We start from the raw sequence: 24,964 nt of genomic DNA on the forward strand, positions 1-24,964 counted from the left end.
TATACGTTTAATTAATAAGTCTTATTTGGTACACTTTAGCCTTCAATTATTGCGGGATAAAAACTTGCAAGCCTTCCAGTTGGAAAAGACGTGTTGAATAGCCATAAAAAAATTATCAAAATTTAATTTGACCATCGTTTCTAAAGAGGAATTTATAATTATCAATCTTCAAGGTAGTTTGAATTCAGTTACTATTGTTGTTTCAACCTAGCAACTTTAAAAGCACAGTTAAAAGGAATATGATAAGCTGAATAAATGCTTGTAAAATATTTCATATTCTATTTTCTAATTTAATAGTAAGAACATTTAGTTAACGTTTAATTATCGCTGCAGCTAAGCGTATATAAACTCATTACTACATTCTATCGAAGAGATGACTATATATGCGATAGCATGAAAGAAGTGTTGAACAATTGCTTTATTTAAGTAGTTAATGGAAAAGGTAGAGGGCGCTTTTTGAAAGTGTCACTACATGCCATCTACGCATATGCATTGCATATGTATATATGTGTGTATATACCAGCGTCCCAAGCAAAAATATAAATAAGTTAAAAAAACAGGATAATAAAGAGAAATTTTTAAAAACCGTGAAAGTTTTGGGCCCAAAGTGCACTTGTTCAGCTAACCAGCACCATGTCCGCCTACTACAACATGTACGGAGGTGATAACTATGATGATGAGTCCATTGGGGACGAGCGAAGTGAAGAAGGTAAGCACAAAAGGTTTGGAGGCGAGACCGCCAAAAGTGCAAATCAGTACGCTTTCAACTATGCAACGTTTCGCAATTACCACAGATACCGACGATGCAAGCGAGACGGAGTTTCGCAGCCCGAACAGATATGGCGGCACGAATGGCACGTCGTCCAGCAACAACAACAACAGCAGCACCAACAACAACATCGGAAGCAACAGCGAGCTCAAAGAACAGTAAGCGGATCCCCATTTATTAACCCTTGTATTATGTTACTAAATTTGTCATGACTCTTTAGAATGTACCAGCACAAGTTAATGAACCTTGAGAAGCAATTGGATGAACTTAATCATCTCATACATCCCGAGTACTTGAAGCGTGTGAAAAAGTTAGAGATTCAGCTAAAGGAACGTCGGAGGCTCAACGAAACGTACAGGGATTACATGCGGGAATGTGTCGAGCGCGACTACATATTGGAGAAGAAGGCAGCGCAGAAGGAATGTGACGAGAAGATGATGGACCTCAAGGATAATCTGCTGGCCGATTTCGAGGATCGCAAGCGGCAAATTGAAAACGAACGCTATAGTTTAGAGCTCACCAATGATTCAATGGAGATCAAGACGACGATTACACGCAAACTACGGCGGCGTCCCAACGAACCAATGCCCGTGATTGAGAAACGCCGCAAACCTGCCACAGGCCAGCTGCTCGTCTACCAGTTAGACGACAAGGAAATTGAAACGGATCTCAAAATGATACAGCGTGGCAAGCCACTGGTCCCAAACGCCCTCCAGCAAAACGGCCTCAGCTCCTACGCAAATTCCCAGCAACATCAGCAGGCGCACGTGCTAAGCGAGCCGCCGGCGAATAGCTATGTGGAGACGCGTATCGAGGATAACAAACTACTATATGAACGTCGCTGGTTCTGTCGAGGACAGCACGTCTATGTGGAGGGCAAGGACATGGCGAAGTTTGCGGCGACAATTACGGCAATTGGTAACGAGGTGGTGCGTAACCATATCTGACATTCACCTCATCTTCTATATACTAATGCTGCCAAATTTTTTTATTTTCCGCAGGTGTGGGTTAAGCGATCCAACGAAAGCAAAGTCAAGATTAATATGTCGCATTTGGCAAAAGGAAAAATATCAATAAAGCGTCGATAGTTAAGTTGTTTAAGAGCCGAAACCGCTTCGTAGCGGTAGGATGATTGTATAGTGGAAATTTATTTACCTAGACTATATTTAAACACTTTTATTTAAATTATAACGAAAACAACCTTTACATTGTAAATACATTTATGTATTAAAAAATCAAATTTCATTTTTATTTGGCAAAATTAGGCGATCCATTTTAATATGAGTGTGCTAGTTCCTGCCATAGAACACTTACTCTCGCAGAGCGCTTCAAAAACTGCATTTGTAAAATTGCTAATTTTTTGGTTTAATCAAACGTGGTCCATTTGAACATAAATCAATGTGCTTTTAAAATATGGCTACATTGCTTTGGCAAAAGCTTCCTGCTCCACAAGACGCAAGTTTTGCAAATTCTGTGCATTAGTGCGAATCTTAGATTTCTCCAAAATGGAAGGTGATATCTCTGGAGGCGTAGCAAACGGGACGAAAGATATACATATATGAAGCCCTCCTTGAATATTAGCGAATGGCAACGGTTAGTGCTCTAGAAAATAGAAAAAAAGATTGGACAGCCTCGTATTTCCAATCACACGGCTGCCTGCTCCAATATCTGCATCTTTTGAAATACGATTCTTCCTTTTGGACACACACGCACGCACACATCGGCGCGTTCTTATTTATTTGCAAACTAAAAATATTAAAAAAAAAGCCTTAAAAAAAAATCAATTTCACTTGGCGTTTGTTTTATAATTTGTCTTCTTGCATTGCTGCACTCTTCATCTCATCTTACAAAACATACACAGATTATTTTTGTTTGTTGTGGTATTTAAAACTGTTGATTCGTTTACTCTGCAATTTGTAAAAACACAAACGCTCCGCTCTAACTGCGGGAGCCACGTCCAAAACCGCCACGGAATTCAACCTCGCCAGCGCCGGGACCAACATCGCCCTTCTTGTCGACGCCACTGCCACCAGGGGCGCGTCTGTAGGCCGAACGATCCTCGCCGGTCTTGGAGGCGTCGCCAGGTCCACGTGGGCCACCGGCAGCTGGGCGCGCACGCACAGTTTCGGAACGGGCCGGGCGCTTCAGGGTTGAGGGCACAATCTCGGGAGGCAAGTGCAAGTAGCTGCGCAGCTCTTCAATGCCCTCGTTGGTTAGATACCAGTAGTAGTGTCTCCAGGCGAACTGCTCCTTGACGAGGCCGCGGGAGTGCAGCGACTGCAGGGCTTTGATGACATGCAGATTGGGAATCTTTTCCAACTCAGGGTGCTTCTGTGCATGGAAATCCTTCTTGGCCACAATGACGCCCTCCTTGAAGAGGTACTCATAAATGGCGACACGATGAGCCTTTGGCATAAACATGCTGCACGAAAACACAAAAAATAGAAAAAAAATTAGTATAAGTTCACTTGAGCTGTTTTATTGTTGTTGTCATTTTATGGGACCAAAAGCCGCCCTTTTTCTAATTGACAAATATTGGCAACTGTAAACAAAAATAGCGCACAACACAACAATTGAAAGTTTCAGCAATAGCCGACGCATGCAATACAGTTTCATTTAATTTATCACTTTTGCGGATTTCGCTTTATTTTAAAGATTTTTTTCACCAATTCACGTACTTTGCGTCTTCTACGGAGCAGAGACCGGAAAGAAAGGAAAAGCGAGATGACAGCTGTTAGCTGTCAGTTGGGCAAGCTGTGAATTCTGCTATACACAGAGTTGCAAGTTATGCTTCTTGTTTGAAGGGGTGCATGGCAATCGATAACCAAAGTGCCTAGAGCGCCCTCTGGCAACAGCCCATTGAAAATATTTTGATTAAATATGATGGCATACTAAAGGGGCTTATATTTATGGTTAGTTTTAAATGCGGCAAATCCAATATGTGCTTAGAAATTAATTTATAGGTCCTAGCATGACTTTAATCAGGGTTTTAAAAGGTGGCACAATGTAATACAACACTAGATATGTGAGCATTTGTCGCACAGTTTCTGGAATGCATGAATTATATTTTTAAACTAAGATTTTACCAACTTTTACCACCTTCTTACGTATATGAATAGAATGAGTAATGCTACCGTTATCATATCAAATCTGACATTTGATCGTGAATTTCGTTATTTTTAACAATAAATGCTGGGCGCGTGTTGTTCGAAGGGGGTGTTTTGTTTTCTTATACATAGGTCACTTGAACTAAAATTAAAACGTGAACATGTTTGTGTTTGTTTTATTGTTTTGTATATTAACAATAATTGGTGGATTTGGAAACTGATTGGCATCTACAATATAAGGAACTACAGATATACTTTTCCACGATAAGATAATATATGTTTTTAACTCATTTACTATTAAGCAGTATAGTTGGAACAGAGTTCCTTTCTCATCAAGAATTACATATTTATTTTCACGACTGTTTCTTTGCTCGTCTGTTTCTTCGGAAGAACTGGTTAGATTAGACCATAAAAAATAGCAACCATTTGTTTCCAGTCGTCTTTGGAGACCTGAAGAAAAACTTTTCGTAACTTTATAGTTGATCTGGTCATTGGGAGTGCAGTTCAACTTAGTTGTTGGGACATTCATACCTTGATTGTGTTCATTATTTTCCAACTGATTACGTTAGAGTGAACGAACAACGGCTTCAAGCTTGATATAATGGACAAACTTTTGAAATCATAGGATCGGTGGTTCTTTCAGCAACAAAAATTACTTTTTGATACTTTCACTGCTTTAAGTTAAGCATTCGATTCATAAAAGCTTATGAATAGAAGCCATGCTTCAATTTTTAATTAAATATTTTACTTTCACTCAAACTCCAATAAAAAATATGTTTTCAGCAATTTTTGAATTATTTTTATTTTACAGAGGGAATGCGGAACATACGAGTTCAAGTATTGTATTAAGTGCACACATTTGATATTTCCTAGACATACAGTACACAGCTAAGTCAGCATGATTGAAATAAAGAGATTAAGGGTGCCATAAATAGGGTTCATACAGTTCAAATAAGTCGAAAGTGCCTTATAACTTGAGGCTAATAAGCGATCTACATATACTGTGGACAAACTGCTTTTGATTTCGTCGACAATCCCCCATTTTATTAATCAGTGGCCAATAATAGATTACAGCAAGAACAACGCCAATCAGCCAGATATCATTATAGCTACTTACAAATGTCTGTAGTAACGTTATCAATATGATTATCGGAAATTGAAGCATATATAAAATGGCAACGCGTGACTATTCCGACAATCCACAGTATTGTGAAGGCTAGCGAACATGGCCAAGAGCGTGGCTAAGATACTGCCGCTTCTGCTGCTTCTAGCCACGGTAGCTGCTCAGCAGCAGGAGCTGAGCGTTTCGGACTATCAGCGCGCCCTTCAGCTTCGGCAGCTGAGCGTTGAGTTCTTCGACTTTTTTCAGAATATTACGCTGAAGGATCTGATGCCTTCGCAGGCACAGATGCGTATTCCCAGCCAACAGGATCTTATGTGTCTGGCTGAGTTGAACAGCGTAAGCAATGGCTTGCAATCAGGCAGCATTTGGGCCATGAGAAGTATGGTTGTTCAGTCATTTAGAGTCTACATTTTTTTTACTAACTCTCTACCCTCCCTTTACCCTGCTAGTGTTCGATGCGTGGGGCTCACTGCCATCCGGCATATTGTATGGCAATACAATGGATCTGGGCAATGTCGATGAGTGCATTAAAATCAATCATGCCATGGGAACTAACCAGCAACTGATGGGCAAATACTGCCTGGCCGAGCTGCCGTTGATATCAGTAATTACAGTTAAGACTGCCGTTTGCTTTCCCGCTTCCTGCACGGCCGCACACATGGATACGTTGCTGAAACAGCTGCTCCAACGACTCCTTAACATCGAAATGAGCGGTCAGCTCGTTAAAGATAACAACTGCATGACGGCCGAGGTTCCGCCTTTAGATGGCCTTGCCATATTCACTATGTAAGTTGATCTATCCACCGATTTATCAGGTCCCAAGTCTCCCATATTCTCGTAAATATTAACTGGATTTTGTTTTCATGATTCCAGCGTGCTTCTGGCTATCTTGGGCACTGTCATGGTCGTGGCTACGCTCTACGATTATTTCTTCTGCCCCAACCAAGGTGATTATTTGGAAATGTGCCCTGTTGTGGCTTAATCATAAATATCTAATCTTACAGATAAAATGCCTGCCCTGGTCAAGGTATTTTCGGCACGCGTCAATTCCCGAGCTCTGTTCCGTATTGTGGACAGCAAAACAAATCCTAATGTCATCGATTGCCTGCACGGCATTCGCTGTTTGTCGCTCATGTGGGTGATCTTCGGACACGACTATTTCTTCGGCATAGTGTCACCAAATTTGAATAATGTCAGGCTTTACGGGGTATGTGGAATGTAGAAAAAAACAATGCAATGCATTTCAGTTGCTAATTTCCTACTCTGCATTGACAGTGGTTGGAAACCCCATACGCTCAGCTCCTTATACACGGTGTTCTTTCTGTGGACACCTTCTTCTTCCTTAGTGGCTTGCTGGTCTGTATGGTGGCTCTTCGTCTCATCGAAAAGTAAGTTGGACATCTCATACTTTAAGTTATTAAGAACAGGGACTGTAATCATTATAAGTGTTATTAAAACAATTTCAAAATAATGATTATTTTTTAATTTTATTAATTCGGTCACAATTTAATGATTAATTTTGAGTTTTACTTTAAAAATTAACCGACAATCATTACAAATGTTCGCCTTAACTCACTGATTAGGGATATATATAAATTTTGTCCTTAATCCTTCTGAAACAGACAAAATTTCAGCTTGAGTTTTATTTTTGATCAAAAAAAAAAAAAAACTCAAATCATTATTTTATAAGTTTTATTTTTTTGCTCATCAATAATGATTATTGGTTAATTTTTAAATAAAAACTCAAAATTAACCATTAAATTGTGAGCGAATGAATACAAATTAAAATTTATAAATCATGGTGAAAATACATACATAATCCTTAAAAAAGGATGCCAGTAAATTCCTCGCTTTCCAAAAGTTACTATAAGTGAATGATTTTTTCGTTTAAAAAAAAAAACAAAATAATCATTATTTGCGCTTCCTGATTAAGAACCATTCGACTGACTGTGTTTATTTACCAGACAAAAGGGAAAGTTAAATGTGCCTCTGATGTATCTGCATCGGTATCTACGCATCACGCCCATGTTGGCGATATTAATACTCGTCTGCATGAAGCTGAAGCCCTATATGGCTGACGGTCCTCTGATAAATAGCATAACATTCGACGATTTCTCCGTGTGCGAACGCACCTGGTTCTGGACTCTGCTTTATGTACAGAATTATGCAGCAGCGACTCAAGATCTGGTAAGTTCATAACTGTTATATGCCTCCGGATTTGTATTTTCAGCCTTTGCTGTGCATTTTCAGTGCATCTCACATTCCTGGTACTTGGGCGTGGACATGCAGATGTACATCCTTTCACCCATATTTCTGCTTGCTCTCTATAAGTGGGGCAAAAAGGCTGCTGCTGGTATATTCCTGTTGATGCTTCTGCTCTCTGCGTGCCTCTTCAGTGAAATGGTCATTAAAGAATATTCCATGAACACATCGTAAGTGCCTCAAAAAAATGCCTATATTTATACACAATATGCGATGAAACATTTCAATTTCCTGCAGAAACTTGGTTCGTCAACCAGATTCAATGATCAAGATTTACTTAGCAACCCACACGCATGCCTCTCCCTGGCTGGTTGGATTCCTTTTCGGCTACTTTCTGCATGTCAATCGGGGCAAGCAGTTCAAGTTGAATCGCATCACTGTTTGGCTGGGTTGGCTGCTCTCTTTGGCCCTGATCCTGGTCTCGATCTTCGCTCTCTATCCGTTCTTCAGATGGGATGGACCCTCGTTAACCCCTTTGGGGGAGGCCTTCTATTTGACGCTGACCCGCATTGCCTGGCCTCTGGGCCTCAGCTGGCTGGTCTTTGCCTGCATGCATGGCTATGGGAGTCTGGCCAATAGTTTCCTCTCCTCGCCCATGTGGGTACCCCTCTCGAAACTCTCATTCTCCGCCTATATATGGCATATGATCGTTGAGGAAATCAATTGGGGTCGCACGCGCACCAACACCTACTTTTCGGACTACGATATCGTAAGTTAAACAGATTTTATCTTCTCCTTTTTTTTATTATCGCGTATGAATAACACAATCTCCATGTCATGTACATAGATGCTGCGTTTCTGGGGAGACTTTGGCATTACAGTGCTGGTAGCCTACTTCATGCACATCCTTGTCGAGGCTCCCTTCGGTGGCTTGGAGAGCCTTTTGCTGCCCAGTGGAAAGTCAAAACCGCCACCCAAAGCGCGTGCTGAAGTGAAGTTGGAGGCGGAGACAGAGGCACCACCACCGCAGATTACAGAAATGGCACCACCACTTGAAGAGAAATCTGCGTATGAGGACAAGGTGCACATAACAAGCAATACTAACTAATTGCTTTCTGGTTGAAATTCGAATTTGACATTGTTTTTTTTATATTTTTTTTATTGTATTTTATGAAGCTCATAAGCTATAGGAACAAAATTAGGAATAAAATAAATAGCGAAGTGGCAAATCAATCACACCATTTATCATTTTTCGCACTAAAATAGTTTGCCCTTTGACCTTTAGGGGTACAGGAAATAAAAAAAAACCCTACACTAAGCAGCTGGAGATCTGATTTTTATAGCCTTTACCCAAAGGGTGAAAGGCTGCACAAGGTGCAATTCAAAAGTTCCAGGACTTTTATTAAAAAACGAAAACTATTTTTTTTTTTTTTTAATTTTTTGGTCGCCTTCAAAATAGTTTCCTTCCGCCTGAATACAACGTTTTGCACGTTCAAGAAGGTGATCGAACGACTTTTTTAGGTCATTTGTCGGTATAGCGTTGAGGATGGCGGTCGCCGCCTGTTGGATGGCACCAACGTCAGCATAACGTTTTCCTTTCATGGCTAAATGTAGTTTTCCGAAAAGGTAGAAGTCGCACGGTGCCATATCAGGTGAATACGGCGAGTGGTTAATGGTTAAAATGTGATTTTTGGTCAAATAATCGGTCACAATCAGTTGATTTTTGAGCAATTTTTGGTCGTCAGTCAATTTGTGCGGAACAAACCGTGCACACACCTTTCGTAAGCCCAAATGCTCGGTCAAAACGCGATAAATCGATGTTTTGGAGATGTTCAATTCCATTTCCATCAATTTCAATTATGATTTCGGCTGATTTTTGATGGAATTTTTGGTGATCACGAATTTTGATTGGCCCACATGTTGATCGTCATTTATGTCCTCACGATCACTTTGAAAACGTTGAAACCACTCGTGAACTCTGCTACGGGATAGGCAATCATCGCCATAAACTTGTTTCATCAATTTCGATAAAAGTTTTACCAATTTTAAAACAAAATTTAATGTTGGCTCTTTTTTCGAAGCTCATTTTCCGACCGATAACACAAACATGCTGACACTTAAAACGCAATAACTTCACTTCCAATCGATGAAGATAGCAGATTCTAACACACCAGTCGACCTATAGATAGCGCCACCAGGGGGCGGTAGATTCAAAAAGTCCTGTCTCCTTTGAATTGCACCTTGTACTAGCTTTGTGCGCATGTATGTAACACACAGAAGGAGGCGTGGCAGACCCCACAAAGTATATATATTGTTGATCGGGATGACAAGGCAAGTCGATATAGCCATGTCCGTCTGTCCGTCCGTCCGTCTGTCTGTATGAGCGCAAGGATCTCAGAAAGTACAAGAGCTAGAATAACCAAACTCGGTATCCAGATTCTCCTAAGGCCGAGAAAGGACGAGTTTGTATTTTTTTCTGATGCACCCCTTACTCCCCCGCAAATCGTGTTTTTCCCATAATTCCCGTAACTCCCGTATTTCTTGGATATTTGTACTCAAATACATCCATATAGTGATTATGTGTCTGTATGCCATGTTTCACCATGATAGGTTAATTATGAAGAAAGTTATAGCCATAAACATAATCTCTGCCCATGCTCTGCCGGCAGGGGTTGCTGCTTTGACTTATTTCTTTACTGCATACAAGCACGCATGAACACGATTCGATGTAAATGTATGCTGTTGAAAATTGTACATACTTGTAAACACTTATGTCTGTATGCATGTGTTAAATATTTTATATTTAATTAAATTAATTAATTACAGTTTTGGTGGTACAAGGTATTAAGGGTTGAGCCAGCTCGACTTCAGCATTCCTTTCTTGTTCTTACTAATCTGATGAATCCGATTTGCTGTCAATGGAAAATGATTGATTTAAATAAATAAATAGTTCTATTGATTGCCCTCTACTCTGTTTATGGAATTGTGCTAAGTAGTCTTGTTAAGCTGCGCTGACAATCGAGCTTAGTTAAGTAAGTTGGTCAATTCAGGAGACATACAGGTGACTACTGGCTGTGTCAAGCATTTTAATAGATGAGATACAGTATTATCACACATGTTGTTGCTACTCCAGATTAGACACTGAAATTCTATAGTCCGATGTTGACGTTTAACCATTTTAGTATCTGTCTAAAATTGGTCGAGCAAAGTGCATTTCGGCCGTCCAATCGGCCTTGTACAATAATACTGTCTAGCTACCATTTTTATTGCCGGCCATTTCACACGTGCTGCTAGCGTAATAATAAATTTTATTTCAATTTTTGTAGCAACGATTACTCCAGTGAGTGGCATCCGCTGTTGTTAACGGTAACAATTCGGTTGTATACTATTAAGATCGATTAGATTGCCAGGCTAGGAAATTTTAAAAACAATAATATTGTCTCATCATCCCCATAAGCAAAATGGACTTTTCAAACCGTCTGGCAGATAAGCTTGGCTGATAAACTGATTATCTTAGTTACACTCGTATAAGTACTGACCACCTTAAATCAAGCGAATCGAACAAAATTCTACTGAACATTTCAATAATCAGATGCCTTGATAAGTGGAAAAATAGCCAAATTTTTCCTATTGAATTACAGATAACAGAAGCTTCGCAGAATTGCAGAAGACGGAAAATTTATCTACAACATGCGTTCAATCACGTCAATAACTTTACGAGTATAATTCTCTATTGAGCTACATCTAATATACTTGTATATCAATATTATTTGAAGCTATTCAACGTAAATAAATGTTTCCGATTTATAGCCGTTCAATCCCTATTGAAGGCGTTAATATTCGAAATGCTAAGCATCCTCATAACAGTGAGAAAGAAAAATGTTCTGCTTGCAAGACTTAGATTGAATAAAAAAAACCGGCAGAGTGGACAGTAGGACATATCGATTTATATTCTAATTAATTCGCAGCTCATTAATGTACCAAGTACCTGTGCCGTGTTTCTTTTCCTGCAACAGAAACAGAAGAGCATTCTTTTAATATCATGCATTGTCAATCCTATTTGGATTGTACTCTGCACTCTAGAATGTGTTTCGTTTTTATAAAGAGTGTCTAATTGAGTGGTAAGATAATCTTTTAGAATCTGGCTGTTTCAGTTTCTTAATTTTGTAGCATTTCCGATCAACGGGCAAGTGCTGCAGAATAGTTTGTGGTTTTAGGTGCTTGTTTCAATGCTCTAGCATGTGAGTTCAGAAGTTTCACACTTCCAATCTAACCGATACGTCCAGTAATGACAGTTTTAAGTACATACTATATGTATTTGTTGTACATTTTTAATTTCGATCTTGATTTATGATTGTCTTTTCAGTCAGACAGCGGGACTACCTCTACATAGTGACAAAGCCGGTCGGAGCTTGAGTGGGTTTGAGTTAATTTTTTACGTTGGATAACTCTATATATAGGACTAATTAAGTTAAACGGGGCTTTCGGGCTAACAGCACGCATTGTCCTGAATACAAAGGCTCAGTTTCGTGCAATAGCAGCGTATTTTAATGTTCGCCTTCTGATGGAGCAGCATTCCTTGGACATAGGAATATCAATATCTTGAAAATGTGAAACTTAAAAAACTAGACCGTAATGTTATTATCTTAAGATTGCCTGCTTTCTGATTCATAGAGTTCACCAAAATTATTGACCATGGCGCATTACTCAGCGCTCTTGAACCTATTCAATGATTACCTACATATGCGCCGGTCCCATGCAATTCATCTTTAATGGTAGGGTTATCAAACAAAAACATTTAGCCAGAATGTAGCGCCATGATAAGAGCTACTACAGTAGCACCTTATCAGAGCCAGAGCTATCGAATTCGGGCATATAAAATGACAACAGGTAGCTGGCTATTCAAACACTTAGACGTGTTACAAGGGCCAACGACTATGGCTAAGTGGAGTACCAAGTTATTGCCGCTGTTGCTGCTTGTTGCCGCTGTGGCTGCTCAGCAGGAGGAGCTCAGCTCCTCGGACTACCAGAGAACTCTGCAGCTTCGCCAGCTGAGCGCAAAATTTTTTAGTCATTTCCAAAATATTACACTGCAAGATTTAATGCCAGCCAATGTTCGGTTACGCATTCCCAGTGCGCAGGATCTCAAGTGTGTGGCCGAACTAAAAGCTGTGACCGAAGGTTTGTCCTCCGGCAACATTTGGGCAATGAGAAGTACGTAGAGCAGCCCCTAAGAAGGGAGATGCCTTCTATTTATTATATTAAACGGTTTGCTTTAGTGCTCGATGCTTGGGGTTCGCTGCCTTCGGGATTACTGTATGGTAACTACAGAGATTTGGGCAACTATGATGAGTGTGTTAAAATCGATCACGCACTCAGCTCGAGTCAACAACTGAGGGGCAAGTATTGCTTCGCTTCGCTCCCCGTGGCCAAGGCATTGGGGATGAGTTCTATTCCGTACAACGTGAAGATTGCTGTTTGCTTTCCCTCCTCCTGTACGGGAACACACATGAATATATTGATCAATCAGCTGATCCAACGACTGCTGAATGTGGAATTCAGTGGACAGCTGGTCAAGGATACAAGTTGTAAGACGGCTGAGCGTGAGCCTTTGGATGGATGGGCGATTTTTACCATGTAAGTTGAACCTTCCACCTAGTCGTAGCTCGTTATGATCCTTATATTATTGTCGAGAAAAGTGATATAATGGAGACTTATCGTTATCTAACCTTAACATTTATGGGCATATCATAAACCATACACAGAACTACAAGGTCCAATTCAAAAGTTCCAGGACTTTTATTAAAAAACGAAAACTATTTTTTTTTTTGAAAAATTTATTGGTCGCCTTCAAAATAGTCTCCTTCCGCCTGAATACAACGTTTTGCACGTTCAAGAAGGTGATCGAACGACTTTTTTAGGTCATTTGTCGGTATAGCGTTGAGGATGGCGGTCGCCGCCTGTTGGATGGCATCAACGTCAGCATAACGCTTTCCTTTTATGGACAAGTGCATTTTTCGGAAAAGGTAGAAGTCGCACGGTGCCATATCAGGTGAATACGGCGAGTGGTTAATGGTTAAAATGTGATTTTTGAGCAATTTTTGGTCGTCAGTCAATTTGTGCGGAACAAACCGTGCACACACCTTTCGTAAGCCCAAATGTTCGGTCAAAATGCGATAAATCGATGTTTTGGAGATATTCAATTCCATTTCCATCAATTTCAATGATGATTTCGGTTGATTTTTGATGGAATTTTCGGTGATCACGAATTTTGATTGGCCCACATGTTGATCGTCATTTATGTCCTCACAACCACTTTGAAAATGTTGAAACCACTCGTGCACTCTGCTACGGGATAGGCAATCATCGCCATAAACTTGTTTCATCAATTTCGGTAAAAGTTTTACCAATTTTAAAACAAAATTTAATGTTGGCTCTTTTTTTCGAAGCTCATTTTCCGACCGATAACACAAACATGCTGACACTTAAAACGCAATAACTTCACTTCCAATCGATGCAATGTCATGAAACTGGACAATCGATAAAGATAGCAGATTCTAACGCACCAGTCGACCTATAGATAGCGCCACCAGGGGGCGCTAGATTCAAAAATTCCTGTTTATTATGGAACGCACCTTGTACTATAGAATAGCTTATATCAGAAGGGCATTAAACTTATATTCGTCTAATTCCAGAGTCATTCTGGCAATCCTGGGAACAGCCTTGGTTTTGGCCACGCTCTACGACTACTTTTTGTGCTCCAACCAAAGTGAGGAAATGATGAATTAGCGTTCTGCTGCGTGTCTGAACTCCGTAATCTTTTTAATTTCAGATGAAATGCCTGCCCTGGTCAAGGTATTTTCGGCACGCGTCAATTCCAGAGCCCTGTTTCGTATCGTGGACAGCAAAACCAATCCCAATGTCATTGACTGTTTGCATGGCATTCGCTGTTTGTCACTCATGTGGGTGGTCTTTGGACATGACTATATAATGGCCGGGAGGTCGCCGAATGTGAATACCGTTAACATTTTCCAGGTACGGCGTATGAAGAATGTTTAGGTTTTCTGGATGCTCATTGCAATCTCTTCTTTTACAGTGGCTGCAGCAACCATTTACTCAGCTTATTGTACATGGCTTCTTTTCAGTGGACAGTTTCTTCTTTCTCAGTGGCATGCTGGTTTGCATGATCGCTCTGCGTATAATTCACAAGTAAGGCAACTGTTGTATTCTGTATTAGATTTGAATAAGGTATTACAAACCTGATTGTATCCTGCAGACAGAGAGGTAAGATGAATGTGCCGCTGATGTATCTTCATCGCTACTTGCGCCTTACGCCCATGCTGGCTTTATTGATACTCGTCTGCCTGAAGCTGCAGCCACATCTAGGCGATGGGCCACTCTGGGGTATTCTTAAATTTGACAACTACTCCTCTTGTGAACGCACGTGGTTCTGGACCCTTCTATATGTGCAGAATTATGCGACCTCAGAGATAGTAACTCAACGCCTGATATCGCCTTTCAAACATATAACGAATTAAGTCTGTGACCTTTCAGTGCATCGGGCATTCCTGGTACTTGGCCGTGGATATGCAGCTGTACATCCTGTCACCCATATTTCTGTTTGCGCTCTATAAATGGGGCAAAAAGGCTGCTGCTGGTATATTCCTGTTCATGCTTCTGCTCTCCGCGTGCCTCTTCAGCGAAATGGTCATTAAAAAATATTCCATGAACATCATGTAAGTACGTAGCTCTCATTATGATTCCTAATAAAACAAGAGAGCAAGTCCGACAGTGAAATACCCTGTACCTAGGTTAACTTCCGTCACTGAGTTATATGCGCACATAGCAGAAGCAAAGAGAGGAAGAAGAAGAGCGAACTTGTTGCTGCAGTTTGTGGGGGTTGTGATGTAGAGAATTTGTTTCGCTAATAACTCTTCTTAGAATGAACCGATTTAGATGAAATTTGAAACAAAAGTAGATAATTATGTATAAATTTTGTGTGCGACAAAATTCTGTAGCGGGAGAAGGGGGAAAATTCAAAAAAAAAATAAACTCGTCCTTTCTCGGACATAGGAGAATCTGGATACCAAATTTGGTTGTTCCAGCTTTTATAGTTTCTGAGATCCTTGCGTTCATCCAGACGGACGGACGGACAGACGGACGGACATGTCTAGATCGATTTCTCTCCTCACGCTGATTCAGAATATATATGTTACATACTTTGCACAAACCTAATATACCCTTTTTACCCTACGGGTACAGGGTATAAAAATCCTAAAAAATAAGTATTAATGCCAGATTATTTTGAACGAATCCGTTGAATTTATCTGTTGATAAATCGATTCTGAATCAAATATTTTACGAGTCAAATTATTCCTTCCAGAAACAAGTCTACTCCGGCTAATTCACAAATAAAGATTTATTTCGCAACACACACTCACGCCGCGCCATGGCTGGTTGGATTCCTTTTCGGCTACTTTTTGCACCTCAATCGGGGCAAATCCTTTAAACTGAATCGCATCAGTGTCTGGCTGGGGTGGCTGCTCTCTTTGGCCCTGCTCATGGCTTCGCTCTTTGCGCTCTATCCGTTCTCCCAGTCGAATGGACCCACACTGACCAATTTGGGTGATGCCTTTTATATGACTCTTACTCGCATAGCTTGGCCCCTGGGCCTGTGCTGGGTGGTCTTTGCCTGCATGCATGGCTATGGTGGTCTAGCCAATAGCTTCCTATCGTCGCCCATGTGGCAACCACTCTCCAAACTCTCCTACTGCGCCTATATTTGGCACATATTTGTAACGGAAAGCAATTGGGGACGTATGCGCACAAACTCCTATTTTTCGGACTACGATCTGGTAAGTTGTAGAGCCTAAGGAGCACTTTTAGGAGCGCAGTCAAACGTTTATCTCTTTGTAGATGTTGCGGTTCTGGGCCGACTTCGGCTTCACAGTGCTGATGGCCTACCTCATGTATAATCTCGTTGAGGCTCCCTTTGGTAGTTTGGAGAGCCTTTTACTGCCTAGTGGAAGGTCCAGATCTCCGCCTATTGCGCCCGTTGAAGTCAAGTTGGCGGTTCCAGAGAACGTGGACTCAGCACCTCCTCTTGAGCCGAAATTACCGGTCCCAGAGGTGGAAATTCCTCCTACGGGGAAAACGGAAAACCATACAAGTAGCTCGTAACTCTTAAATAGTTCGTAAATATTGATACCGAAGCTTATTGGCTTAAGATAATTTTTATTTTTTATTTTTATTAACACAAGCTAAATTTAAGTATCATCTAAATATTATTAATTAAATCAACGTTTTTTTTACATATTCCTTAAACCTGGCTTATTGTTAATACGTATCCCTGGGTTCGAAATGTTGGCTTTACAATCGACTATTGTGACCAACCCTGATTAATCCTACATCTTATCGGAAGGTTTCAGAAAATTGTGTCAGGGAAAAGTTCCTGATAGGTGAAACAATGTTTTATAGCTTTTATATAATGCTGATTAACTCAATAATAGGGTTAGGTATAAAGTCATAATAGCTCCCCTTATAAAAGTTCCAATGTCAGCACCACTGTGTCAGTAGTACTGACAACCATAAAATATGAAGAATTTGATTAGGAGCTTGGTCAATTTACGTCAGTAGTGGTAGTGGTAGAAGCTATTAATATTGATAACCCTTGCCTTTGAAGCCTCAATCGGCCCTAAAACCTATAAGTGGCATTAATGGCTGTGTTTCAAGAAATTAAAGTGTGAACCTACAAGCTGTAGGCGATAAGAGTACTCGTACTTTTTTAAGGCTGTAGGTATTTAAATTATTTGATGGAAATCAATGAAGCTTATATTAAGATAAATTTATCATTGCGCGTGACGTTTTCTACTTTTTAATCAGTTAGCAATTCGGCTAGAACGACGTTATGCGAAATGTGTACGTGAACTGGAAAGCCCTTAACTAGTCAGTTGGGATGGTCGCCCTGCTAATGATCATAAATTATATAGCATTTCTACAATATCATATATACATACATAAGAGTAGTACTTTAGTGCCAATATAATTAATCAATTGGCATTGCATTACGTGGAAAATTTATGTATAGCAAGCGATCAATTAATAATAATTAATAGCCTCACAAATACTATATAAATCTCTATTGCATTGAGACAAGGGCGTAGGCAGCTTTTACCAAAGGGGGGACCAACAAATTAAAATGTTGATTAAATAATGCACGATGCATTTAAAAAATAACTTACATAACTTAAATTGATAGTTCCAATCCCTTCTATATGATAAATTAGTTCAAACTCAAGTATGTATTGTGGAAGACAAAACGTAGCGGAAAACACAACACTTGGCACAATTACAAAATACGTCTTATTTATTCGATGACTCGTCAGAGACTGAGTTCGAGCGAATTGCTCAAGCTACAATGTACAGCGAGATCGGGGAAACAGCTGATAGGGCTGCCAGAGTTCCTATGTACATGCTTATCCTTTATTGTTTTGTATTTATGTTGTATAAATGTTGTAATATGAAATCAAACCAAGACATTGCTGTTCGGATGACAAATAAAATTGCCCCCACGAATAAGAGGCGTTTATTAGATATGTACTTATTAATGAAATTTCATTAGAAGTTTTTTAATTAGAAAACAAAACAAGATCCATTCGATTTTCTTACTTGACTTTCATAGCTTTATCATAACGTTTGCATTTGGACATCGTATGTCGGCAGTCTGATTTTACAAGTATGTTTGTCGTCTCAGTAAATAAAAATCGCAAATCAAATTTGAAAAATCTATACAAATAATAATACAACCATATATTAAAATGGGTGGAAAAAGCTTTATGAACAAGGAATTTATTGCAAAATCGTTCAAGCTATCGTTTAATAGGTATTGGCCGGCTTATACAAATGTTCTGCTCGCAAGACTTTGAGATGTTCGTCCAATATTTTTATCTATATTGGTCTATTTAAAGGCCGTGTTTCTTTTGCCGTTTCAGTTGCTCGTTTCATTGCTCTAGCATGTGACTTCAGAAGTTCCACAATTCCAAGCTAACCGATACGTCCGCTACCGACAGTTTTGAGTACCTACTACTATATGTGTATATTTTAAACATTTTTAATTTCGATCTTGATTTATGATTATCTTTTTTCAGTTAGACTCTAACAACGTGACTACATCTCTACATAGGGACAAAGCCGGTCTGAGCTTGAGTGCCTTAGAGCTAATTGTATGCATTGCATAACTCTATAAATATTAGACTAATTAAGTTCACTTTAAACGGGGTTTTGTCGAAGCATTAAAATTCTCGTGAATGAAAAGTTCGCCTTGGATGCCTATGATGGGTGTTGCAGCATTCCTAAGACATACACTACATATGAATATCAACATCTTGCAAATATTTTGTTCCTGAAATTTAAAAACTCGACCGCAATGTTATTATCTTAAGATCGCCAGCTTTCTGACTCATAGAGTCCACCATAAACTATTGACCATAAGGCATTACTCACCTATCTTGAACCTTTTCAATGATTATCTACATACGCGCCGGTCTCATGCAATTCATCTTGGCCCATTGTAGATTAGGAAAAAAACAAAAGCATTTAGCCAAAGTAGCGCCATGATAAGAGCTACTTGAGTAGCACCTTATCAGAGCCAGACATATCGAATTCGGGTATATAAAATGACAACAGGTGGCTGGCTATTCAAACACCTAGACGTGTTACAAGGGCCAACGACTATGGCTAAGTGGAGTACCAAGTTATTGCCGCTGTTGCTGCTTGTTGCCGCTGTGGCTGCTCAGCAGGAGGAGCTCAGCTCCTCTGACTACCAGAGAACTCTGCAGCTTCGCCAGCTGAGCGCAAAATTTTTTAGTCATTTCCAAAATATTACACTGCAAGATTTAATGCCAGACAATGCACGGTTACGCATTCCCAGTGCGCAGGATCTCAAGTGTCTGGCCGAACTAAAAGCTGTGACCGAAGGTTTGTCCTCCGGCAACATTTGGGCAATGAGAAGTACGTAGAGCAGCCCCTAAGAAGGGAGATGCCTTCTATTTATTATATTAAACGGTTTGCTTTAGTGCTCGATGCTTGGGGTTCGCTGCCTTCGGGATTACTGTATGGTAACTACAGAGATTTGGGCAACTATGATGAGTGTGTTAAAATCGATCACGCACTCAGCTCGAGTCAACAACTGAGGGGCAAGTATTGCTTCGCTTCGCTCCCCGTGGCCAAGGCATTGGGGATGAGTTCTATTCCGTACAACGTGAAGATTGCTGTTTGCTTTCCCTCCTCCTGTACGGGAACACACATGAATATATTGATCAATCAGCTGATCCAACGACTGCTGAATGTGGAATTCAGTGGACAACTGGTGAAGGATACAAGTTGTAAGACGGCTGAGCGTGAGCCTTTGGATGGATGGGCGATTTTTACCATGTAAGTTGAACCTTCCACCTAGTCGTAGCTCGTTATGATCCTTATATTATTGTCGAGAAAAGTGATATAATGGAGACTTATCGTTATCTAACCTTAACATTTATGGGCATATCATAAACCATACACAGAACTACAAGGTCCAATTCAAAAGTTCCAGGACTTTTATTAAAAAACGAAAACTATTTTTTTTTTTGAAAAATTTATTGGTCGCCTTCAAAATAGTCTCCTTCCGCCTGAATACAACGTTTTGCACGTTCAAGAAGGTGATCGAACGACTTTTTTAGGTCATTTGTCGGTATAGCGTTGAGGATGGCGGTCGCCGCCTGTTGGATGGCATCAACGTCAGCATAACGCTTTCCTTTTATGGACAAGTGCATTTTTCGGAAAAGGTAGAAGTCGCACGGTGCCATATCAGGTGAATACGGCGAGTGGTTAATGGTTAAAATGTGATTTTTGGTCAAATAATCGGTCACAATCAGTTGATTTTTGAGCAATTTTTGGTCGTCAGTCAATTTGTGCGGAACAAACCGTGCACACACCTTTCGTAAGCCCAAATGTTCGGTCAAAATGCGATAAATCGATGTTTTGGAGATATTCAATTCCATTTCCATCAATTTCAATGATGATTTCGGTTGATTTTTGATGGAATTTTCGGTGATCACGAATTTTGATTGGCCCACATGTTGATCGTCATTTATGTCCTCACAACCACTTTGAAAATGTTGAAACCACTCGTGCACTTTGCTACGGGATAGGCAATCATCGCCATAAACTTGTTTCATCAATTTCGGTAAAAGTTTTACCAATTTTAAAACAAAATTTAATGTTGGCTCTTTTTTTCGAAGCTCATTTTCCGACCGATAACACAAACATGCTGACACTTAAAACGCAATAACTTCACTTCCAATCGATGCAATGTCATGAAACTGGACAATCGATAAAGATAGCAGATTCTAACGCACCAGTCGACCTATAGATAGCGCCACCAGGGGGCGCTAGATTCAAAAATTCCTGTTTATTATGGAACGCACCTTGTACTATAGAATAGCTTATATCAGAAGGGCATTAAACTTATATTCGTCTAATTCCAGAGTCATTCTGGCAATCCTGGGAACAGCCTTGGTTTTGGCCACGCTCTACGACTACTTTTTGTGCTCCAACCAAAGTGAGGAAATGATGAATTAGCGTTCTGCTGCGTGTCTGAACTCCGTAATCTTTTTAATTTCAGATGAAATGCCTGCCCTGGTCAAGGTATTTTCGGCACGCGTCAATTCCAGAGCCCTGTTTCGTATCGTGGACAGCAAAACCAATCCCAATGTCATTGACTGTTTGCATGGCATTCGCTGTTTGTCACTCATGTGGGTGGTCTTTGGACATGACTATATAATGGCCGGGAGGTCGCCGAATGTGAATACCGTTAACATTTTCCAGGTACGGCGTATGAAGAATGTTTAGGTTTTCTGGATGCTCATTGCAATCTCTTCTTTTACAGTGGCTGCAGCAACCATTTACTCAGCTTATTGTACATGGCTTCTTTTCAGTGGACAGTTTCTTCTTTCTCAGTGGCATGCTGGTTTGCATGATCGCTCTGCGTATAATTCACAAGTAAGGCAACTGTTGTATTCTGTATTAGATTTGAATAAGGTATTACAAACCTGATTGTATCCTGCAGACAGAGAGGTAAGATGAATGTGCCGCTGATGTATCTTCATCGCTACTTGCGCCTTACGCCCATGCTGGCTTTATTGATACTCGTCTGCCTGAAGCTGCAGCCACATCTAGGCGATGGGCCACTCTGGGGTATTCTTAAATTTGACAACTACTCCTCTTGTGAACGCACGTGGTTCTGGACCCTTCTATATGTGCAGAATTATGCGACCTCAGAGATAGTAACTCAACGCCTGATATCGCCTTTCAAACATATAACCAATTAAGTCTGTGACCTTTCAGTGCATCGGGCATTCCTGGTACTTGGCCGTGGATATGCAGCTGTACATCCTGTCACCCATATTTCTGTTTGCGCTCTATAAGTGGGGCAAAAAGGCTGCTGCTGGTATATTCCTGTTCATGCTTCTGCTCTCCGCGTGCCTCTTCAGCGAAATGGTCATTAAAAAATATTCCATGAACATCATGTAAGTACGTAGCTCTCATTATGATTCCTAATAAAACAAGAGAGCAAGTCCGACAGTGAAATACCCTGTACCTAGGTTAACTTCCGTCACTGAGTTATATGCGCACATAGCAGAAGCAAAGAGAGGAAGAAGAAGAGCGAACTTGTTGCTGCAGTTTGTGGGGGTTGTGATGTAGAGAATTTGTTTCGCTAATAACTCTTCTTAGAATGAACCGATTTAGATGAAATTTGAAACAAAAGTAGATAATTATGTATAAATTTTGTGTGCGACAAAATTCTGTAGCGGGAGAAGGGGGAAAATTCAAAAAAAAAATAAACTCGTCCTTTCTCGGACATAGGAGAATCTGGATACCAAATTTGGTTGTTCCAGCTTTTATAGTTTCTGAGATCCTTGCGTTCATCCAGACGGACGGACGGACAGACGGACGGACATGTCTAGATCGATTTCTCTCCTCACGCTGATTCAGAATATATATGTTACATACTTTGCACAAACCTAATATACCCTTTTTACCCTACGGGTACAGGGTATAAAAATCCTAAAAAATAAGTAGTAATGCCAGATTATTTTGAACGAATCCGTAGAATTTATCTGTTGATAAATCGATTTTGAATCAAATATTTTACGAGTCAAATTATTCCTTCCAGAAATAAGTCTACTCCGGCTAATTCACAAATAAAGATTTATTTCGCAACACACACTCACGCCGCGCCATGGCTGGTTGGATTCCTTTTCGGCTACTTTTTGCACCTCAATCGGGGCAAATCCTTTAAACTGAATCGCATCAGTGTCTGGCTGGGTTGGCTGCTCTCTTTGGCCCTGCTCATGGCTTCGCTCTTTGCGCTCTATCCGTTCTCCCAGTCGAATGGACCCACACTGACCAATTTGGGTGATGCCTTTTATATGACTCTTACTCGCATAGCTTGGCCCCTGGGCCTGTGCTGGGTGGTCTTTGCCTGCATGCATGGCTATGGTGGTCTAGCCAATAGCTTCCTATCGTCGCCCATGTGGCAACCACTCTCCAAACTCTCCTACTGCGCCTATATTTGGCACATATTTGTAACGGAAAGCAATTGGGGACGTATGCGCACAAACTCCTATTTTTCGGACTACGATCTGGTAAGTTGTAGAGCCTAAGGAGCACTTTTAGGAGCGCAGTCAAACGTTTATCTCTTTGTAGATGTTGCGGTTCTGGGCCGACTTCGGCTTCACAGTGCTGATGGCCTACCTCATGTATAATCTCGTTGAGGCTCCCTTTGGTAGTTTGGAGGGCCTTTTACTGCCTAGTGGAAGGCCCAGATCTCCGCCCATTGCGCCCGTTGAAGCCAAGGTGGCTGTTTCAGATAGCGTGGACTCAGCACCTCCTCTTGAGCCGAAATTACCGGCCCCAGTGGAAATTGGCGAAAACGGAAAACAATAGCTCGTAAAGCCTCACAATTCTATTACTATAATTAAATATATAACTATATTAATGTATCATCTAAATCTATTAATAATATTTAATTATTAAATCAACGTTTTTTTTTTACATATTTCATAATCCTGGCCTATTTTTAATACGTATGCCTGGGTTCGAAATGTGGCGTTACAATCGACTATTGTGACCAACCCTGATCTTCAGTATGATTAATCCTACATGTTATCGGTAGGTTTCAGAAAATTGTGTCAGGGAAAAGTTTCCGATTGGTGAAACAATGTTTTATAGCTTTTATATAATGCTGATTAACTCAATAATAGGGTTAGGTATAAAGTCATAATAGCTCCCCTTATAAAAGTTCCAATGTCAGCACCACTGTGTCAGTAGTACTGACAACCATAAAATATGAAGAATTTGATTAGGAGCTTGGTCGATTTACGTAGGCAGTAGTGGTAGAAGATATTAATATTGATAACCCTTGTCTTTGAAGCCTCAATTGGTTCTAAAACCTATAAGTGGCATTAATGGCTGTGTTTCAAGAAATTAAAGTGTGAGCCTACAAACTGTAGGCGATAAGAGTATGGGTACTTTTTTAGGGCTGTAGGTATTTAAATTATTTGATGGTAATCAATGAAGCTTATATTAAGATAAATTTATCATTGAACAGCCTATATCGTCTGGAAATATAAACAAACAGTATGACTCACGTGGTGCCCCACTTGAAGTACAAATCCATGACGCTTTCTAATTTTTAATCAGTTAGCAATTCGGCTAGAACGACGCTATGCGAAATGTGTGCGAGAACTTGAAAGCTCTTAACTCGTATAACAGTTTGAATTGTCGCCCTGCTTTTGATTATACTATACTTGTATTATAAAGCGTTTCTACTGTATCATATGTATACACGTACATAAGTGTAGTACTTTAGTGCCAATATAATTAGTCCATTGGCATTGATGTGATTTCAATGGCAACGGCAAGAGCAACCACAAATATCAGCGGAGCCAAGCAATACGTTCGTATGTACGAGTATATCGTCGTATCCGTTGAAGGTGACGTTATCGGTTGTTGCTCCAATTGTGAAAATTATAAATCGACAAGACGATTATGGTTGGGAAGATTCTGACAAGCAGTCATTGTTGGAATGCAATTAACATAAGAACAGTCCAAAAAAAATGCGTGTATAAGATATTATAATTTTCGTGGCAAGTGTAAAAGTGTGTGAAAGAGACTATACTTGATGGGAATAAGATTTCCGCCAATATCCTACCAGCATGATACGAACTAATACTTATGTGGCGTGTTTGGGAAAAAGCTCTCGTTTCCTCAAGACGATTACGGACCTAAAAATAAATTGCTTTGTTACAACAATCAAGATTGTTGTATAATCTGTACAGCTTCATACCACCTGAATACCAATCCGAAAAATGTTGCAACATTTACGAACCGTTAAATATTCGGGGTGGTTCCAGTTCATAAACAGCTTCATTGGGAGAATTTACAAATTGCGCAGGTAATGGCCGATTTACGTTATACATATAGTAACTATATAATTACATATACACGAGTAAATTGAAATATTGAATATGTGTGTAGGTGATAGTGTTGGTTGGGTTATCGGCCAATGCACCCAAATAACACTTTCAAATACTTGTATTTCACTTTCAAAGTCCCTCACACGATAAAGATCGGCGCCAGATTGTTAGACGTTCGTGTGGATGGCAATTGCTTTAGCTTTTGCCAATGGTTCTCTTATCGGAGCGCCCCAATATGCTGCAGTTT

General features: G+C 40.2%; 5 protein-coding genes across 5 annotated transcripts; 4 read left to right on the forward strand and 1 right to left on the reverse strand.

Annotated features, from left to right (window-relative positions):
* The first annotated feature begins 527 nt into the window (after positions 1–527).
* On the forward strand, positions 528–1,983 carry LOC115626647 (sin3 histone deacetylase corepressor complex component SDS3). The gene is made up of 4 exons (XM_030522052.1): positions 528–709; positions 795–927; positions 990–1,698; positions 1,771–1,983. The coding sequence occupies exons 1-4, from the start codon at positions 634–636 to the stop codon at positions 1,855–1,857; spliced, it is 1,005 nt and encodes a 334-aa protein (XP_030377912.1). The 5' UTR covers positions 528–633; the 3' UTR covers positions 1,858–1,983.
* Positions 1,984–2,553: 570 nt separating this feature from the next.
* LOC115626648 (40S ribosomal protein S10b) lies at positions 2,554–3,515 on the reverse strand. The gene is made up of 2 exons (XM_030522053.1): positions 3,448–3,515; positions 2,554–3,191 (listed from the first exon to the last, which is right to left on the reverse strand). Exon 2 carries the CDS (start codon positions 3,188–3,190, stop codon positions 2,708–2,710), a length of 483 nt encoding a protein of 160 aa, XP_030377913.1. The 5' UTR covers position 3,191; positions 3,448–3,515; the 3' UTR covers positions 2,554–2,707.
* Positions 3,516–5,101: 1,586 nt separating this feature from the next.
* Positions 5,102–8,389, forward strand: LOC115626838 (nose resistant to fluoxetine protein 6-like). Its single transcript, XM_030522323.1, has 9 exons — positions 5,102–5,378; positions 5,449–5,785; positions 5,873–5,946; positions 6,004–6,206; positions 6,275–6,387; positions 6,964–7,186; positions 7,250–7,431; positions 7,499–7,970; positions 8,049–8,389. The coding sequence occupies exons 1-9, from the start codon at positions 5,102–5,104 to the stop codon at positions 8,307–8,309; spliced, it is 2,142 nt and encodes a 713-aa protein (XP_030378183.1). The 3' UTR covers positions 8,310–8,389.
* Positions 8,390–12,138: 3,749 nt separating this feature from the next.
* Positions 12,139–16,516, forward strand: LOC115626959 (nose resistant to fluoxetine protein 6-like). Its single transcript, XM_030522474.1, has 9 exons — positions 12,139–12,415; positions 12,481–12,838; positions 13,897–13,970; positions 14,034–14,236; positions 14,298–14,410; positions 14,478–14,694; positions 14,756–14,937; positions 15,585–16,056; positions 16,118–16,516. Exons 1-9 carry the CDS (start codon positions 12,139–12,141, stop codon positions 16,379–16,381), a joined length of 2,160 nt encoding a protein of 719 aa, XP_030378334.1. The 3' UTR covers positions 16,382–16,516.
* A 2,417-nt stretch (positions 16,517–18,933) lies between these two features.
* Positions 18,934–23,305, forward strand: LOC115626960 (nose resistant to fluoxetine protein 6-like). The gene is made up of 9 exons (XM_030522475.1): positions 18,934–19,210; positions 19,276–19,633; positions 20,725–20,798; positions 20,862–21,064; positions 21,126–21,238; positions 21,306–21,522; positions 21,584–21,765; positions 22,413–22,884; positions 22,946–23,305. Exons 1-9 carry the CDS (start codon positions 18,934–18,936, stop codon positions 23,183–23,185), a joined length of 2,136 nt encoding a protein of 711 aa, XP_030378335.1. The 3' UTR covers positions 23,186–23,305.
* The last annotated feature ends 1,659 nt before the right edge of the window (positions 23,306–24,964 follow it).

This window comes from Scaptodrosophila lebanonensis, unplaced genomic scaffold (assembly GCF_003285725.1).
Source record: "Scaptodrosophila lebanonensis strain 11010-0011.00,11010-0021.00 unplaced genomic scaffold, SlebRS2 tig00000089-arrow-pilon, whole genome shotgun sequence".
Lineage (NCBI taxonomy): Eukaryota > Metazoa > Arthropoda > Insecta > Diptera > Drosophilidae > Scaptodrosophila > Scaptodrosophila lebanonensis.

Bases quoted from the DNA above. Each gene is read 5' to 3' on its own strand.
- LOC115626838 (XM_030522323.1), top strand. From the start codon at position 5,102: ATGGCCAAGAGCGTGGCTAAGATACTGCCGCTTCTGCTGCTTCTAGCC. The intron at 5,947-6,003 runs GTGATTATTTGG...CTAATCTTACAG, and splicing joins TTTCTTCTGCCCCAACCAAG to ATAAAATGCCTGCCCTGGTC. The intron at 7,187-7,249 runs GTAAGTTCATAA...GTGCATTTTCAG, and splicing joins CAGCAGCGACTCAAGATCTG to TGCATCTCACATTCCTGGTA.
- LOC115626647 (XM_030522052.1), top strand. From the start codon at position 634: ATGTCCGCCTACTACAACATGTACGGAGGTGATAACTATGATGATGAG. The intron at 710-794 runs GTAAGCACAAAA...CAATTACCACAG, and splicing joins GGACGAGCGAAGTGAAGAAG to ATACCGACGATGCAAGCGAG. The intron at 1,699-1,770 runs GTGCGTAACCAT...TATTTTCCGCAG, and splicing joins CGGCAATTGGTAACGAGGTG to GTGTGGGTTAAGCGATCCAA.
- LOC115626959 (XM_030522474.1), top strand. From the start codon at position 12,139: ATGGCTAAGTGGAGTACCAAGTTATTGCCGCTGTTGCTGCTTGTTGCC. The intron at 12,416-12,480 runs GTACGTAGAGCA...GGTTTGCTTTAG, and splicing joins CAACATTTGGGCAATGAGAA to TGCTCGATGCTTGGGGTTCG. The intron at 14,695-14,755 runs GTAACTCAACGC...GTGACCTTTCAG, and splicing joins ATTATGCGACCTCAGAGATA to TGCATCGGGCATTCCTGGTA.
- LOC115626960 (XM_030522475.1), top strand. From the start codon at position 18,934: ATGGCTAAGTGGAGTACCAAGTTATTGCCGCTGTTGCTGCTTGTTGCC. The intron at 20,799-20,861 runs GTGAGGAAATGA...TTTTAATTTCAG, and splicing joins CTTTTTGTGCTCCAACCAAA to ATGAAATGCCTGCCCTGGTC. The intron at 21,523-21,583 runs GTAACTCAACGC...GTGACCTTTCAG, and splicing joins ATTATGCGACCTCAGAGATA to TGCATCGGGCATTCCTGGTA.
- LOC115626648 (XM_030522053.1), bottom strand. From the start codon at position 3,190: ATGTTTATGCCAAAGGCTCATCGTGTCGCCATTTATGAGTACCTCTTC.